The sequence below is a fragment of the Scyliorhinus canicula genome, chromosome 3 (genome assembly GCF_902713615.1).
Source record: "Scyliorhinus canicula chromosome 3, sScyCan1.1, whole genome shotgun sequence".
In the NCBI taxonomy this organism is placed as follows: domain Eukaryota; kingdom Metazoa; phylum Chordata; class Chondrichthyes; order Carcharhiniformes; family Scyliorhinidae; genus Scyliorhinus; species Scyliorhinus canicula.
In genome coordinates, this window is record NC_052148.1 from 252,948,397 (window position 1) to 252,965,918 (window position 17,522).

The following is a 17,522-nucleotide window of genomic DNA, read 5'->3' on the forward strand; positions in this document are numbered from 1 at the left end:
GTCGAACGTGCGGCTTAGCTCCGCATTGCCACCACCAGAAATCAATTTGTAAGAAAGTTAACAGTAAAGGGACCACTTTTCACTCCAATCAGCAACTCTAAGTTGCTGGAATTTAAACCAGTGCTGGATGGGTATCTAGTCGAGAAAGTGAAGTCATTCCCTTGGTGCTGAGGTCCTCCATTTTATCACTCCAAGATGTTACATAACTACTGCACATTTACAGTATAATAATCTTTATTGTCGCAAGTAGGCTTACATTAACACTGCAATGAAGTTACTGTGAAAGTCCCCTAGTTGCCACATTCCGGCACCTGTTCGGGTACACAGAGGGAGAATTCAGAATGTCCAAATTACCTAACAGCACGTCTTTCGGGACTTGTGGGAGGAAATCAGAGCACCCGGAGGAAACCTACGCAGTCACAGGGAGGATGTGCAGACTCTGCACAGACAGTGACCCAAGCCGGGAATCGAACCCGGGACCCTGGTGCTGTGAAGCAACAGTGCTCATCACTGTGCTACTGTGCTGCCCAAAACAGTTGGATTATTATTTTTAATTTTTCCACTAAGGGGCAATTTAATATAGCCAATCTTTGGGTTATGGGAATGAGACCCATGCAGACACGGGGAGAGCGTGCAAACTCCACACGGACAGCAACTTGGGCCAAATGCCAGTATTTATACGGCTAAATTATACTGAGACCTACTCCCACCCATTCTCATCTAATGCCATCAGTGCATCCTTCTGTTGCTTTTGCCCTCTATGCCTTCCTCTGAGAAACATCTCAGATATTCGTCTCAAGATCCACTCTGTAAGGAATTACTACTAATTGCTGTTAACGTTCACACCAAAATTATTGAAAGAAACTTCGCTCTGAACCCGCTATTCATTTTATTTCTGTTGTAGAATAAAACTGACTTTCTTTCCCCCATTTGACCATGACATTTTCACATATGAAGAATTTCACATATGCAGCTGAGGATGAAGGTTTGGGTGAAATGTATGTTCATACGCTCTTCCTTCTGCACTGCCTTATCCCTAAGGGTAGCATTATTTCTTCCTTTGTGGAAAGTTCAGTTCAAACCACAATTATTGTTGGATATCGGTTGTCCTCTAATTGTTCATTGAGATCTGAAGGCTGACATTTCAAACAGAAAGATTTTCAGAATCCTAGCATCCTAGATTTAGCACAAAGGTGCCCTGCTTTCAAATTTCTAGTGGAGGTAGTTAGTGACTGGTCAGCTGAATGGACTGATACGAATTGAGAAGCAGGACATGAAAGTTTCAGAGATATTTAATAATGTTGCTTTGTGCCATGGATATGTTTCCAAGGACAGCTAAAGAACTTTAGTTGCTCCGATCTAAACGGCCTGATCTAGTTACTGCTGATTGCGTGGACTTAGACATGCCCTGGCAGAGGATTATAACATAACCCCAGTGCTGGCCTGTATGCTTATTGATTAATGATTCCAGTTTGACAGCTTAGGAATGACATTGGGGCATTGCTTTAAACTATGCAAAAGTGGAATGTGTTGCTGGCTGATGTGATGCGTGCTGATTCACTGCATGGCATTCAAGATTGAACTGAACCAGTTCCTGACTCAGACAGAAAGTGTATCATTAGGGTAAAAGTGGGTAAACGGGATGGATTGTCCGGTCCCCGAGCATTGTGTTTCACAATGGTGTGCCATTCGCTGACGGCGGATTCTATCTTCCCGCCACTTGTCAATGGGATTTCCCATTGAAGCCCCGCCCTACACGCCACCGGGAAACCCGCTGGTGGCGTTCATTGCCAGTGGGAAAAGAGAATTCCAATGGACCAGAGAATTTCGACCCAGGTAAGGAACACTTGCGCCAGGTTTCCCCGTTGCGAGTCTGCCTCGCCGTCGCTGCCAGGGAAAACGGAGAATGTGGCACTCGGCCAAACCTCCATTTACTGCAGTGGGACCGGAGAACTTCGGCGACATGAACGAATGGAGAATCCACTGGCATGAACAACCGGAGAATCCACCGGTGTGAAGGAATAGAGAATCCACCTGGATGAAGTAACGGAGTATCCCGCCGGGGTGAAGGAACGGAGAATCCCGCCGGGGTGAAGGGACGGAGAATCCCGCCTGGGTGAAGGGAAGGAGAATCCCGCCGGGGTGAAGGAACGGAGAATCCCGCCAGGGTGAAGGGACAGAGAATCCTGCCTGGGTGAAGGAACGGAGAATCCCTCCAGGGTGAAGGGACGGAGAATCCCGCCGGGGTGAAGGGACGGAGAATCCCGCCGGGGTGAAGGGACGGAGAATCCCGCCGGGGTGAAGGGACGGAGAATCCCACCGGGGTGAAGGGACGGAGAATCCCGCCGGGGTGAAGAGACGGAGAATCCCGCCTGGGTGAAGGGACGGAGAATCCCGCCTGGGTGAAGGGACGGAGAATCCCTCCGGGGTGAAGGGACGGCGAATCCCGCCGAGGTGAAGGGACGGAAAATCCCGCCGGGGTGAAGGGACGGAGAATCCTGCCGGGGTGAAGGGACGGAGAATCCCGCCTGGGTGAAGAGACGGAGAATCCCGCCTGGGTGAAGGAATGGAGAATCCCGCCTGGGTGTAGGGACGGAGAATCCCGCCGGGGTGAAGGGACGGAGAATCCCTCCTGGGTGAAGGGACGGAGAATCCCGCCGGGGTGAAGAGACGGAGAATCCCGCCTGGGTGAAGGGACGGCGAATCCCACCGGGGTGAAGGGACGGAGAAACCCGCCGAGGTGAAGGGGGGGAGAATCCCACCGGCGTGAAGGGACGGAGAATCCCGCCGGCATGAAGGGACGGAGAATCCCGCCGAGGTGAAGGGACGGAGAATCCCGCCGGCTTGAAGGGACGGAGAATCCCGCCGGGGTGAAGGGACGGAGAATCCCGCCGGGGTGAAGGGGGGGAGAATCCCGCCGGCGTGAAGGGACGGAGAATCCCGCCGGGGTGAAGGGACGGAGAATCCCGCCGGGGTGAAGGGACGGAGAATCCCGCCGGCGTGAAGAGATGGAGAATCCCGCCGGGGTGAAGGGACGGAGAATCCCGCCGAGGTGAAGGGAAGGAGAATCCCGCCGGGGTGAAGGGGGGGAGAATCCCGCCGGCGTGAAGGGACGGAGAATCCCGCCGGCATGAAGGGACGGAGAATCCCGCCGGGGTGAAGGGACGGAGAATCCCTCCAGGGTGAAGGGACAGAGAATCCCGCCGGGGTGAAGGGGGGGAGAATCCCGCCGGCGTGAAGGGACGGAGAATCCCGCAGGCGTGAAGGGACGGAGAATCCCACCCTTGAACCGTATTCTCTTTTGACCAGCTGAAAGGATAAAGACAGAAACTTTCCAGAGTTCTTTCCTTCATAATCCTGGGTCTTTCTCCTTTTTTGTTGCCTCACTCAAGAGATCACAGGGTGGTGGAATGGGGGATGGGACAGGGCTGTCTAGTCGCGGTACACCAGTTGCCATGCCTGCGGCATTGGTCTCTGCTACCTGACTTGTCATCTGGCAGAATGGGCCACCCAGCCTTCCATCATGTGAAAGTTTGCTTGTTTGTGTGACTGGCAGACAATCCCTTCATCAGATTAACGCCTTGGCAAAGTATAAAAATCTACCGTATATTTACAACAAATAACAGCTCCTTTTTTAAAAGCATGACATTTCGGTACACTGTGCACCAATAGCCGTTGGATTCATGATTGTGATTCGCCATGGGATTCTGCGAGGTTACCCGCTTGGCTGTGAATGTAGGAAACACAAATATTATTTATCTACAAGTGTGTGGAGTGAGGAAGGGGTGAATTGGAGGTCCAGCACTAGGCTAACAGTGAAATAATTAATAAATCAGAGTAAAGGAATCGAGACGCATTTATATTAATGTTCTTATGTGTCTCATTTTCACATTTTTTTTATAATAATGGTATTGATTATTCAAGGTATTGACATCAGATAAGACCCTTGCGATGACTTTGGAAAGGTAGCAATCAGAGTCGGCTATGCACGTCCTTGTCATTATTAGTGTCCAGGCAGGTTGCCTGCAATTCTTTTGATGCACACAAGCAACAGATGAGGTATCTGACTGTGGGTCAGAACTCCGAGAAAACTTTCTCTATTATGCAGACAGATTGCAGTTGATGGGAATAGAGTTATAATATTGCTGAAATTTTCAACGAGAGAATCTTAAATAAAATAAATTCAGAGCACCCAATTCTTTTTTCCAATTAAGGGGCAATTTATTGTGTCCAATCTACCTACCCTGCACTTCTTTTTGGGTTGTGGGGGTGAAACCCACGCAGACACGGGGAGAATGTGCAAACTCACACGGACAGTGTCCCGGGGCCGGGATCGAACCCGGGTTCTTGGTGCCGTGAGGCAGCAGCGCTAACCACTGTGCCACTGTGCTGCCCTTCGAGCAGTCAAGAGCTTAGAAGTTTTAGGAAGTAAGCTAGCAGATCAGGATTGTAACAAATAGCCAGAAAATATCTCCGCTTGCCAGTCATTATTGATACGGCATGGTTGCTCATTGGTGGGCACTGTTGCTTCACAGCGCCAGGGTCCCAGGTTTGGTTCCCACTTGGGTCACTATACGTGTGACGTTCTCCCTTGTCTGCGTGGGTTTCCTCCGGGTGCTCCAGTTTCCTCCCACAAGTACCGAAAGACGTGGGGCGCGATTCTCCGCTCCCACGCCAGGTGGGAGAATCGCGGGAGGGCCGCTCTGGCAACCCTGCGATTCTCTCACCCACCCCCCCAAAATGGCGTGTCGCGTTTTGCGACACGCCGCACAAAGAATCGCGGGCCGCCGTCCAACCCGGATGGGCCGAGCGGCCTGCCGTTCCCGACCGGTTCACGCCGGCGGCAACAACACCTGGTCGCTGCCGGCGTGAAAATGGCGCCAAAAGCTGTTTTGTGGCTTGTGGTGGGTGGAGAGGGGAGTGAGCACCACGACCGTGCTCGGGAGAGTACTGGCCTGCGATCGGTGCCCACCGATCATGGGGCCGGCGTCTCAAAGGGACGCACTCTTTCCCCTCCGCCGCCCCACAAGATCAAGCCGCCACGTCCTGCGGGGCAGCGGAGGGGAAGACGGCAACCGCGCATGCGCGGGTTTGAGCCGTCGTGACATCAGCCGCACATGCGCGGCTTGCAGCCGGCCAACCTGCACATGCGCGGCTGACATCATTAGGCGCGCCGGCCGCGTCATTCTCGGCAGGCCGGGCCTTGACGCCAGCGACAAGGCCCTGTGGCCGAGATTTACGGCACGACCCTCCTAGCCCTCCGGGGGGGGGGGGGGGGGGGGGGGGGGGAAGGAGCGGCCTCTGACCGTCGTGAACCTCTCCGGGTTTCACGACGGTGTCGGGCCTTGCGGAGAATTCCGCCCGTGCTGTTAGGTGAATTGGACATTCTGAATTCTCCCTCAGTGTACCCGAACACCGGAATGTGGCGACTAGGGGCTTTTCACAGTAATTTCATTGCAGTGTTTATGTAAGCCTACTTGTGACAATAGTAAAGATTGTTATGCAATATTGCTACGTTCATAACACACTGTGGCTGGGGCCTAGTTGCACAAATCCAAAGGCTGCTTTGTCCTGATAGTAACAAGGTTCGTGAGCATTGCTGGAGCTGCACTCACCCAGGCATGAAACAAAATCCCCCCATAAGGCTAATGAGATAAATCTGATAAAAAAAACTATGTTTTAGTGCTAATGATTAAGAGATAAATGTTTACCAAGACATTGTGGGAATGAAAATGAAATGAAAATCGCTTATTGTCACGAGTAGGCTTCAATGAAGTTACTATGAAAAGCCCCTAGTCGCCACATTCCGGCGCCTGTCCGGGGAGGCTGGTACGGGAATCAAACCGTGCTGCTGGCCTGCTTGGTCTGCTTTAAAAGCCAGCGATTTAGCCTGGTGAGCTAAACCAGCCACTGGCCACCTGAGAGAGGCAAAAGAACCTCCAACGCTCCTTCAGTATTACTGTGTTGAACGGTATTAATAACTACCGTATACGGTACCTGACCTTTAATACCTTGCCCCTTTAAGAGGCTTGGAACCCTGGGGGACTCTGCCTCTGGCTACGCCCCCAGGAAACGGTATATAGGATAAGGCTCCATGTGGTGAGCACACTTCTCTCGGATGCTGTTCAGTTCTCTGTAGATTAAAACTTTTGATTACTGACCTCGCTCTCGCGTCGTAATTGAGGGTGTCTCAATTTAATATACAGACACATCAAGATGGACAGCGCTCTAAAACCAGAGAAGCTCAACCTGGACGCCAGGTCGCCGGAAACCCCGGAAATTTTTTAATATTGGCTCCGGTGTTTCAAGGACTATCTGGACTCCTCACCGTCTGATGTCGACAGCACTCGCAAGCTGCGTTTACTACATGGCCGGGTGGGCCACCGACTCTCCGGCGTGATCGGGAACGCTACGACCTATGATGCGGTGGTCGAAATATTGAAGAAACACTTCATAAAACCTACTAACGAGGTACACGCCAGACAATTGCTCTCAACCTGCAGCCAGCGTTCCGGGGAAACGCTGGACGAGTTTGTGGAAAGACGCACTGCGCTCGCGAGGAACTGCGACCACAAAGCAGTGATGGCAGAAGACCACAGGAATTTGCATATTCGCGACGCCCTTGTGTCCGGTATCAGGTCCTCGTACATCCGGCAGCGGCTCCTAGAAGACGGGGCAAAGGATCTCCAGGGCACGGTAACGCTCGCCTCTTCTCTCGAAATGGCCCACCGTAACCTCCGTACGTACTCCGCGGACCTTGCGAACCCCTCTCGAATCCCTCCAGACCCGGCCACACTACAGGCCTGTGCCGAATGGCAATCCGCTCGCTCCGGGGGTTCCCCATGCTATTTCTGTGGGCAAGGCCAGCACCCACGTCAGCGTTACCCGGCCCGCACCGCGATCTGCAACGACTGCGGGACGAAAGGGCACTTCGCTAAAGTCTGCCTCGCTGGGCCCAAATGCCACAAACGAAACCCTCACCAGGCCCAGAAATCAAGCTCCTGATCTCACAGACCCCACAACGCGGCCGCACTGCGGCCGGGCACGCCCACTTCTGTCGCGTCATCGACCTCGTGCGAGTCATGGGAGCGGCCATCTTGGCGGCAGCCATCTTCGAAACCCGACACGTTCGACCGGCGGCGGCAGCCATCTTGTGACTCCGGGCGGCCATTTTGTGAGTTCGACTCTGACGGCCCGCAACTAGGAGCGATCACACTCGATCAATCGCAGCCAAAGCACCTGCGGAACTCGATGATGCGGGTTCAAGTCAACGGCCACGACACTCCCTGCCTATTCAACTCCGGGAGCACGGAGAGCTTTATCCATCCAGACACGGTAAGGCGCTGCTCCCTGCGCACCCATCCCAACTCCCAAACTATCGCCCTCGCTTCGGGGTCCCACTCGGTACAAATCACGGGGTATTGTGTCGCTGACCTCGCAATTCAAGGCGCTGAACACACCCGATTTAAACTCTACATCCTCCCTCGCCTCTGCGCCCCCCCCTGCTGCTCGGTCTGGACTTTCAGTGCAGCCACCAGAGCCTGACACTGAAGTTCGGCGGGCCCCTGCCCCCACTCACGGTCTGCAGCCTGGCGACACTCAAAGTTGCGCCACCCCCCCTCTTCGCGAACCTCACTCCTGACTGTAAGCCCGTCGCCACCAAGAGTCGCCGGTACAGTACCCAAGACATGACTTTCATCAAGTCAGAGGTTCAGCGGCTACTAAAAGAGGCCAGCAACAGCCCTTGGAAGGCTCAAGTATTGGTAGTCCGCTCCGGGGAAATGCAACGAATGGTCATGGATTATAGCCAGATCTATAAACCACTTTACGCAACTCGATGCATATCCACTTCCCCGCATAGCAGAAATGGTAACACAAATCGCCCAGTATCGGGTATTCTCCATGGTCGACCTTAAATTGGCCTATCATCAACTCCCTATCCGCCCACAGGACCGCCCCTACACGGCTTTCAAAGCAGCCAGTCGGCTGTTTCACTTCCTCAGGGTCCCTTTTGGTGTCACAAACGGAGTCTCCGTTTTCCAGACGGCAATGGATCATATGGTGGACCAGTACGGCTTACGGGGCCACCTTCCCGTACTTGGACAACGTCACCATCTGTGGCCATGACCAGCAGGACCACGACGCAAACCTGAGGAAGTTCCTCCAGACTGCCCGGGCCCTCAACCTCACATATAACAAAGAGAAATGCATGTTCCACACAACCCGGCTCGCCATCCTCGGCTACGTCATGGAAAACGGGGTCCTAGGCCCAGACCCCAACCGCATGCGTCCCCTGAAGGAACGTCCCCTTCCCCGTAGCCTCAAGGCACTCAAACGGTGCTTGGGGCTTTTCTCCTATTACGCCCAGTGGGTCCCCAGATATGCGGATAAAGCCCGACCACTCATTAAGACCATGTTTTTACCCCTGACGGCTGAGGCCCAGTCGGCTTTCAGCCGTATCAAGGCCGACATCATCAAGGCCGCCATGCACACGGTGGACGAAGCCATCCCCTTCCAAGTAGAAAGCGACGCATCAGACATCGCCCTGGCTGCTACCCTCAACCAGGCAGGCAGGCCAGTAGCGTTCTTCTCCCGAACCCTCAACGCCTCGGAAATCCGGCACTCTGCAGTCAAGAAGGAGGCACAAGCCATAGTGGAGGCCGTGCGGTACTGGAGGCACTACCTAGCCGGTAGGAGGTTCACCCTCGTCACCGACCAACGGTCGGTCGCCTTTATGTTTGATAACGCACAACGGGGCAAAATAAAGAATGACAAAATTCTGAGGTGGAAAATAGAGCTCTCCACCTATATGTAGGATATTAAATATCGCCCGGGGAAGCTCAAAGAGTCCCCAGATGCCCTGTCCCGCAGCACGTGCGCCAACGCGCAATTGGACCACCTGAGATCCATCCACGATGACCTCTGCCACCCGGGGGTCACCCGGCTTGCCCACTTCATCATGTCCCGCAACCTACCCTTCTCCACAGGGGAGGTCAAGGCCATGACTAAGGCATGCCAGATCTGTGCGGAATGCAAACCGCAATTCTATCGACCAAACAAGGCCCACCTGATAAAGGCCTCTGGGCCCTTTGAGCGACTAAGTGTGGACTTCAAAGGGCCCCTCCCGTCAACCAACCGCAATATCTATTTCCTCACCATCATCGATGAGTGCTCCCGCTTCCCTTTTGCTGTCCCCTGCCCCGATATGACCTCTGCCTCCGTGATCAAGGCACTGCGCAGCATCTTCACACTGTTTGGTTTCCCCACTTATATCCACAGCGACCGGGGTACGTCGTTCATGAGCGATGAGCTGCGTCGGTACCTGCTCAGCAAGGGCATCGCCTCGAGCAGGACGACGAGCTATAACCCGCGGGGAAACGGGCAAGTGGAGAGAGAGAACGCGACAGTTTGGAAGGCTGTCCTTCTAGCCCTATGGTCAAGGAGTCTCCCAATCGCCCGCTGGCAGGAGGTCCTACCCGATGCCCTGCACTCCATTAAGTCGCTCCTCTGTACGGCCACGAACGAGACCCCTCACAATCATTTGTTTGTCTTCCCCAGGAAGTCCACCTCTGGGGTCTCGCTTCCACCCTGGCTGACGACTCCGGGTCCAGTCCTACGCCGGAGACAAGTGAGGAGCCATAAAACGGATTCAATAGTCGAGAGGGTCCAACTGCTACACGCAAACCCTCGTTATGCCTACGTCGAGCACCCCGATGGCAGGCAGGATACCGTATCCCTGCGAGACCTGCCACCCACTGGCTCTCCCACCGACCCCGACGTTTTCCCCATCGACCCCCCCCCTTCTACCGATGCTCCCCGCCCCGCACCGACCGCTGACTCCGACAGCGCCCCCCCATAGCACCTCCTGGCCCCCAGCCGGCACCGGCACCGATCGCCCTAATCACCCCCGATACCCTCCCCCCCCCCCCCCCCCCCCCCCCCCCCAAGGTGGGCAAAGGCTCAGTCAACCGTGCTCCCGGAGAGACAACCATCGGAATCGACCGCATCCACAGCACCACCACCGGAGCAGCGAAAGTCAGCACGGACGATCAGACCACCACAAAGACTGAACTTATAACTCCACTTCACCCCCGACGGACTATGTGTTTTTTTAAACAGGGGGTGAATGTGATGAACGGTATTAATAACTGCCGTAAACAGTACCTGATCTTTAATACCTTGCCCCTTTAAGAGGCTTGGAACCCTGGGGGTCTCCGCCTCTGGCGACGCCCTCAGGAAACGGTAAATAGAATAAGGCTCCATGTGGTGAGCACACTTCTCTCGGATGCTGTTCAGTTCTCTGTAGATTAAAGCCTTTTGATTACCAACCTCGCTCTCGCGTCGTAATTGAGGGTGCCTCAATTACTTTGGAAGTCAGCCTCTCCCATGTGTTCATGGCTGTGGAGCTTGAACTAAACCCACAGCTTCTGAATCAAGGGTGCGAGTGCTATCACTGTGCCAAAACTGACAGTTAAATTGTTTCTTATTTTAAATTAAAATTAAAACAGTGCTTGGTTATATTCAAAGCCACGTAAAGGGCACTTGGGAGCTAGGGGCGGGGTGTGTGTGTGTGGAGGTGGCAGGACGAGGGTATCCAGATCAACTATTGAAGCAGCCATAATCCAAAGTCCCTAAGTGGCAATCGGATTGTCAAGGAAGCTGCAAAATTCCCTGGCCTCATTTGCTCATCAAAAGCCCCATCAAAATCACTAGTGCAGCAAACCAGTTTCTGGCTGACTGGTTCTCACAAAGGAAAGGAACATGAAACAACAACTGAATTTGCACAAACTGATCCTTTGCTTTCCAGTGCAATCTACACATCCTTACTTTTGGAAAGACTTCAAGGCACAGAAGAAAGGATTTTTCAATTCCAACGCTGAGCACAGCAAGTTTGCAAGTTTTTCTTACTTCCCACAAAAGTCTGAAATGCTCTCCTCTAACTAATATTGGAAGTGGAATGCCTGTACTGATGTGAAGAACTGTGATTAAACAGGTCTGCTCTGCATTCCTGGCCTGGTCTGCTGTGTCTATCAAAGAACACATACCGCAAGGCCATTTGGTTCACTGCGTCTGTGCTGGTTCTTCACTTGCGCCATCTAAATTACTGACACTTTTGTTTTCTCTTTCCCTCTTTCTCCTCTTCAAATATTGTTCCTGATTTCTGATTTATGCCATTCACATGTGATGTGAAGTTAAATATGTTTTTAATGCAGTGAATAATAATGCTTTGGTCTTAAAAGGGCAGGTGACCATTCATGGTGGCACAATGGTTAGCACTGCTGCCTCACATCGCCAGGGACCCGGTTCAGTTACGGTCTTGGGTGAGTGTGTAGAGTTTGCACGTTCTCCAGTGGATTTCCAATCATGATCCAAATATGTGACGTTTCGGTGAATTGGCAATGCTAAAATTGGCCCTTAGTTTCCAGGGATGTGCAGATTAGGGATGGGGTGAGGAGGTTGGCATAGGTAAGGTGCCCCCTCAGAGAGTCGGTAGTCTAATAAAAAGCATGTTGCCCAAGTGCACCCTTTATTTAGACAGGTTGATTTGCTGTTTCCCATTGTCGCTCTTTCTTGTAAATTTTGGTATTAAAAAATAGACTTAAATACGTGAATTTAAGAGGCTTCCATCCGAAAGCTTCTTCTTCATTAGGCACTTACTGTAAATCGGCAGAGTGCTTCTGTCACATACTGAAGCTTGAAGCTGCCTGCAGCTTGAGTGATGTTAATTACCAGTGAAGTACACCTTTTAAGTTATTCTTCTTAAAGCACTCCAAATACTGGCTGTACGTAATGCTGACTGTATTTTCGGGTTTTTTCTAAACTTTAGAATTGTTGTTTGTTGTGAGTGTCATAATAAGACGCTGGCTAAATATTGTTGCAGGTTTGCACTGAGCTGCTGCACCAGAGAGCTAATCAGATGAAGGAACTGGAAGAAAGCCTAGGCGCCTGTATGGCTTCAATTCAACTTTGCAAAGCTGAGAAGCAAGTGAGCGCCCTGGAGATTCACATTGCTATCCTCAGCCTACAGACACTGCTGTTAGAAGAACTAAGCACAGCAGGGTCAGTGGCCGAGGCCGAGGTTACACAGACTGTTCAGGCACACATTCGTGTGAGTGTTATTTAAAGAGACTTATTCCTGCAACAATAAACCTTATTGTTTTTCTCTTCTTTCAAATTTTCTACGTTTGACTTAACCTTTCTATTCTAAGTTAGAAGTCTGACAACACCAATTTGAAGTCCATCACGTTTGTTTTGAATCACCAGCTTTCAGAGCACTGCTCCTTCCTCAGGTGAATCGTCACAGTAAGACGTCTTACTGTGCTCACCCCAGTCCCAACGGCGGCACCTCCACATCATTTCTATTCTGAGCTATTTAGAATGCCTGTCATATTAAATATGAACCCTCAGGTCAGAAAAGTTAATATTGGGCAGTTAATTAGTGGGCAGCATGGTAGCACAGTGGTTAGCACAGTTGTTTCACAGCTCCAGTGTCCCTGATTCGAATCCCACTTGGGTCACTGCCTGTACGGAGTCTGCACGTTCCCCCCGTGTCTGCGTGAGTTTCCTCCGGGTGCTCCGGTTTCCTCCCACAGTCCAAAGATGTGCAGGTTAGGTGGACTGGCCATGCTAAATTGCCCTTTGTATCCAAAAAGGTTGGGTCGGGTTACTGGGTTTCAGGATAGGTCGGAGGTGTGGGCTTGGGTAGGGTGCTCTTTCCAAGGGCCGGTGCAGACTCGATGGGCCAAATGGCCTACTTCTGCACTGTAAATTCCATGATTCTATAAATTTTATGATTGTGCAGGATTCTCTGCCAGCAGGATTCTCCATTGCACATCCACACCCATGAGTTTCCCGATGGTGTGGACTGGCTACAATAGCAAATCCCATTGGAAGGTGGCGGGACTGGAGAATCCCGCTGTCGGTGAGGGAGCACCCCCCAGGAATATTCGGCTGGCGGACCAGATAATCCTGCCCATTATCTTTGGTATCTTTTTTTTAAAAACTATCGTTGTTAAAAAATGTAACTTTTCCAAAGCCTCGGTGGCTCTAGGACAAAGTGAATTTTTCATGCATTGTTTGGACTGTGAAACAAATCCATTAGTAAAGTTCGTAACCCTGATTCCAAACCCACGACTGACAGGAATGAGATGTGCGTAAAGATAAATTGCAGGAGCAACCTTTACCTTTGCTTGGGTACTGCATGATTACCAACTGTGGTTTGTACTGCTGGGCTTTGAGAGGCAGGCAGGGTCCTTCCCGCAATGATCACAGTCGGATGACATCACTCCGGGATCTTAACCTCAGGCCCCATGAGTTTTACATCAGTGCTGCTGGCCCTGGGGTTATCCAACGTGAATTAGACCCAGGGTAAAAAGAGGCCCAGGTAAGTTATGGTTTAACATTTCTTTAATGTTTTCTTCTGCGTTGAGAGAAACAGATGTGCACCTCAGAACTCCATAAGAAATCTTTGGGCCTACGCCGCCCAGATCTCCCTGCCCATCACTGCGACCGTCTTTTTAAAAATGTATCTAGTCTTTCATGGGATGTATCACTGACAAGGCCAGCGTTAGTTGCCCAGTCCTAATTACCCTTGAACTGAGTGACTTGTGAGGCAATTCAGAGGGCATTCAAGAGTCAACCACATTACCATGGATTTGGAGTCAAATGGAGGCCAGAGCATGTAAGCAAACCAGATTTTGTTCACTGAAGGACATTGATAAACAGACCATTTTTTACAGCAATCATGATAGCTGTTGTGATCACCATCTGAGACTAGCTTACAATTTGGAATTAATTGAATTTAAATCCCATCAACTGCTGTGATAGCATTTGAAACCAGACTCCCAGAGGATTAGTCTGGGCTGCCAGATGACTAGGCTAGTGGCATTATCAGTACAACACCATCTCCTCAGAATTCCCCCACCTCCCCCTACTCCCCACATCATTGCATCTTTGCTGGGGGTCATTCTTCGGGGCACCAGCAGCAACCTGCAACTATACAATTCCCAGCTTCCTCTCCCGACCAGAGATTACAGATAAAATGGGTAATGCATATAGTAATGATATATTTATGCCTGTTCCTCTACCATATGTTGTCCCTCAACATACCCTCTCCTGTCCAGTTCACCCTGGCCCCACATGTCCAGTCCACTCAGCTATCTCCTGTCCTGTCCACCCTACCTCCTGTCAACTCGGGACAAACCCCTCCTGTCCAGTCCACCCCGCCCCCTTCTGTCCAGGTCACCCCGCACCCCCCTGTTCCAGGTCACCCCGCACCCCCCTGTTCCAGGTCACCCCGCACCCCCCTGTTCCAGGTCACCCCGCACCCCCCTGTTCCAGGTCACCCCGCACCCCCCTGTTCCAGGTCACCCCGCACCCCCCTGTTCCAGGTCACCCCGCACCCCCCTGTTCCAGGTCACCCCGCACCCCCCTGTTCCAGGTCACCCCGCCCCCTCCTGTCGCGTGCACCACGCCCCCTTCTGTCCAGGTCACCCCGCACCCTCCTGTTCAGTCCACCCCGCCCCCTCCTGTCGAGTCCACCCCGCTCCCTCCTGTCGAGTCCACCCCGCCCCCTCCTGTCGAGTCCAGCCCGCCCCCTCCTGTCCAGGTCACCCCGCCCCTTCCTGTCCAGTCCACCGCGCCCCCTCCTTTCCAGGTCACCCTGCCTCCTCCTGTTCAGTCCACCCCGCCCCCTCCTGTCCAGTCCACCACACCCCCTCCTGTCCAGGTCACCCTGCCCCCTCCTGTCCAGGTCACCCCGCCCACTCCTGTCCCGTTCACCCAACCCCCTCCTGTCCCGTTCACCCCACCCCCTCCTGTCCAGGTCACCCCACCCCCTCCTGTCCAGATCACTCCGCCCCCTCCTGTCCAGATCACTCCGCCCCCTCCTGTCCAGATCACCCTGCCTCCTCCTGTCCAGGTCGTCCTGCCCCTCCTGTCCAGGTCATCCTGCCCCTCCTGTCCAGGTCATCCTGCCCCTCCTGTCCAGGTCACCCTGCCCCCTCCTGTTCAGTCCACCCCGCCCCTCCTGTCCAGATCACCCTGCCTCCTCCTGTCCAGGTCGTCCTGCCCCTCCTGTCCAGGTCACCCTGCCCCCTCCTGTTCCAGGTCACCCCGCCCCCTCCTGTTCAGTCCACCCCACCCCCTCCTGTTCAGTCCACCCCGCCCCTCCTGTCCAGGTCACCCCGCCCCCTCCTGTCCAGGTCACCCCGCCTCCTCCTGTTCAGTCCACCCCGCCCCTCCTGTCCAGGTCACCCTGCCCCCTCCTGTCCAGGTCACCCTGCCTCCTCCTGTTCAGTCCACCCCGCCCCCTCCTGTCCAGGTCACCCCGCCCCCTCCTGTCCAGGTCACCCGCCCCTCCTGTCCAGCTCACCCCGCCCCTCCTGTCCAGGTACCTCGCCCCCTCCTGTCCAGGTCACCCTGCCCCCTCCTGTCCAGATCACTCCGCCCCCTCCTGTCCAGATCACCCTGCCTCCTCCTGTCCAGGTCGTCCTGCCCCTCCTGTCCAGGTCACCCTGCCCCCTCCTGTTCAGTCCACCCCGCCCCTCCTGTCCAGATCACCCTGCCTCCTCCTGTCCAGGTCGTCCTGCCCCTCCTGTCCAGGTCGTCCTGCCCCTCCTGTCCAGGTCACCCTGCCCCCTCCTGTTCCAGGTCACCCCACCCGCTCCTGTTCAGTCCACCCCGCCCCTCCTGTCCAGGTCACCCCGCCCCCTCCTGTCCAGGTCACCCCGCCTCCTCCTGTTCAGTCCACCCCGCCCCTCCTGTCCAGGTCACCCTGCCTCCTCCTATCCAGGCCGCCCTGCCCCCTCCTGTCCAGGTCGCCCTGCCTCCTCCTGTTCAGTCCACCCCGCCCCCTCCTGTCCAGGTCACCCCGCCCCCTCCTGTCCAGGTCACCCGCCCCTCCTGTCCAGCTCACCCCGCCCCTCCTGTCCAGCTCACCCCGCCCCTCCTGTCCAGGTCACCCTGCCCCCTCCTGTCCAGGTCACCCTGCCCCCTCCTGTCCAGGTCACCCTGCCCCCTCCTGTCCAGGTCACCCCGCCCCTCCCTGTCCAGCTCACCCCGCCCCTCCTGTCCAGCTTACCCCACCCCCTCCTGTCCAGGTCACCCGCCCCTCCTGTCCAGCTTACCCCACCCCCTCCTATCAGGTTTTCCTTGCCCCTTCCTGTGCCTTTAAAAGAGGCATTCCTTATTTCCCTGCACCCCGTTACTCCATGCCATGCAGTCGGAGGTGCACTTTGGTGCTCCTGCCTCATCCAGCCTGAGTGAGGAAGTTGGTGTGAGAAAGGGGCTTTGAAAGCAAGAGAAATCCATCCAGAGTGGCAATCCGCCAAAGATGGCCACTCTGAGGAAGGTGCGAGCCATTATGTTTGATGTTTGGAAGACCTGATTAATTTCTTCTCTGAATCATTGTTCTCCAGCACAGAAGAAGGTCATAGACATGGACATAGAACAGTACAGCACAGAACAGGCCCTTCGGCCCTCGATGTTGTGCCGAGCAATGATCACCCTACTCAAACTCACGTATCCACCCAATACCAGTAACCCAACAACCCCCCCCCCCCCCCCCTTACTTTTTTTAGGACACTACGGGCAATTTAGCATGGCCAATCTACCTAACCCGCACATCTTTGGACTGTGGGAGGAAACCGGAGCACCCGGAGGAAACCCACGCACAAACGGGGAGGACGTGCAGACTCCTCACAGACAGTGACCCAGCCAGGAACCGAACCTGGGACCCTGGAGCTGTGAAGCATTTATGCTAACCACCATGCTACCGTGCTGCCCATAAGGTGACTCTGTTTTTGAGGATGCTCAGTACTGACATTCCCTTTAGGTTCTTTCTATTGCTTCTCAGTCCTGTCACTTCTCTATAACTCTACTCTGTTCTCTGTTTCTCCTGAAGCCACAGAGTCTTTCTTATTGAGATACAATTCCAAAGGTGCCAGGCAGGCTGCAAGAAGTTGCCCAAAAGGCTTTTCTTCATGTGTAGGCCTGCACAGTAAGCATCACTACCAAGTTAATCACAACCAAGCCCAATCCTGTACATCCATGCACAGTTAAATCAGTGGCTTACTTGGTATCAATCAGGAATGGGATCCTTGACTGATTTCCCTTCGCTGCCCCAAGCTCTTCAGCAACACAGATCAGAAATCAGACCTGGACCTTCTAGCCAGCTATTCAGACAGCTAAGTCACTGGTCAGTTTATGGCGGGGTATTTCAATATCTTCGGACTGTGATGGGCATATCCAGAACTCCATTTGTTTGTAGAAGGGTTGAAGAAATAGAGCAATTAACCAAAATTTCAAAACACTTATTTCAAAATATGTAACCAACTTCAGTTTTTTGCAGGCGTGGCCCTTTATCAGATATCTGAGTTCTGATGAATGGTTCTACACAGGGTATCAATGTTTCTCCATCTAATCACTCATACATTTCCTATTTTATGTTTCACCTGAAATGTTTTTTAATCTCTCATATTTATAATTTTCATCTGATGGTATACTTTTAAAAAAATAAATTT

At 53.3% G+C, this 17,522-nt stretch overlaps 1 protein-coding gene across 8 annotated transcripts in view; it reads left to right on the forward strand.

The window, feature by feature from the left end:
* Positions 1-17,522, forward strand: part of LOC119963437 (limbin-like) — a 188,064-nt gene that overhangs the window by 133,077 nt on the left and 37,465 nt on the right. For 7 of the 8 annotated variants that reach the window (XM_038792569.1, XM_038792565.1, XM_038792567.1 and 4 more), the window contains exon 17: positions 11,882-12,109. The exons of the other annotated variant lie outside the window; for it this stretch is intronic. In XM_038792569.1, the coding sequence (XP_038648497.1) occupies positions 11,882-12,109 (228 nt within the window). The remainder of the gene's footprint in view (positions 1-11,881; positions 12,110-17,522) is intronic. 8 annotated transcript variants of the gene reach the window in all.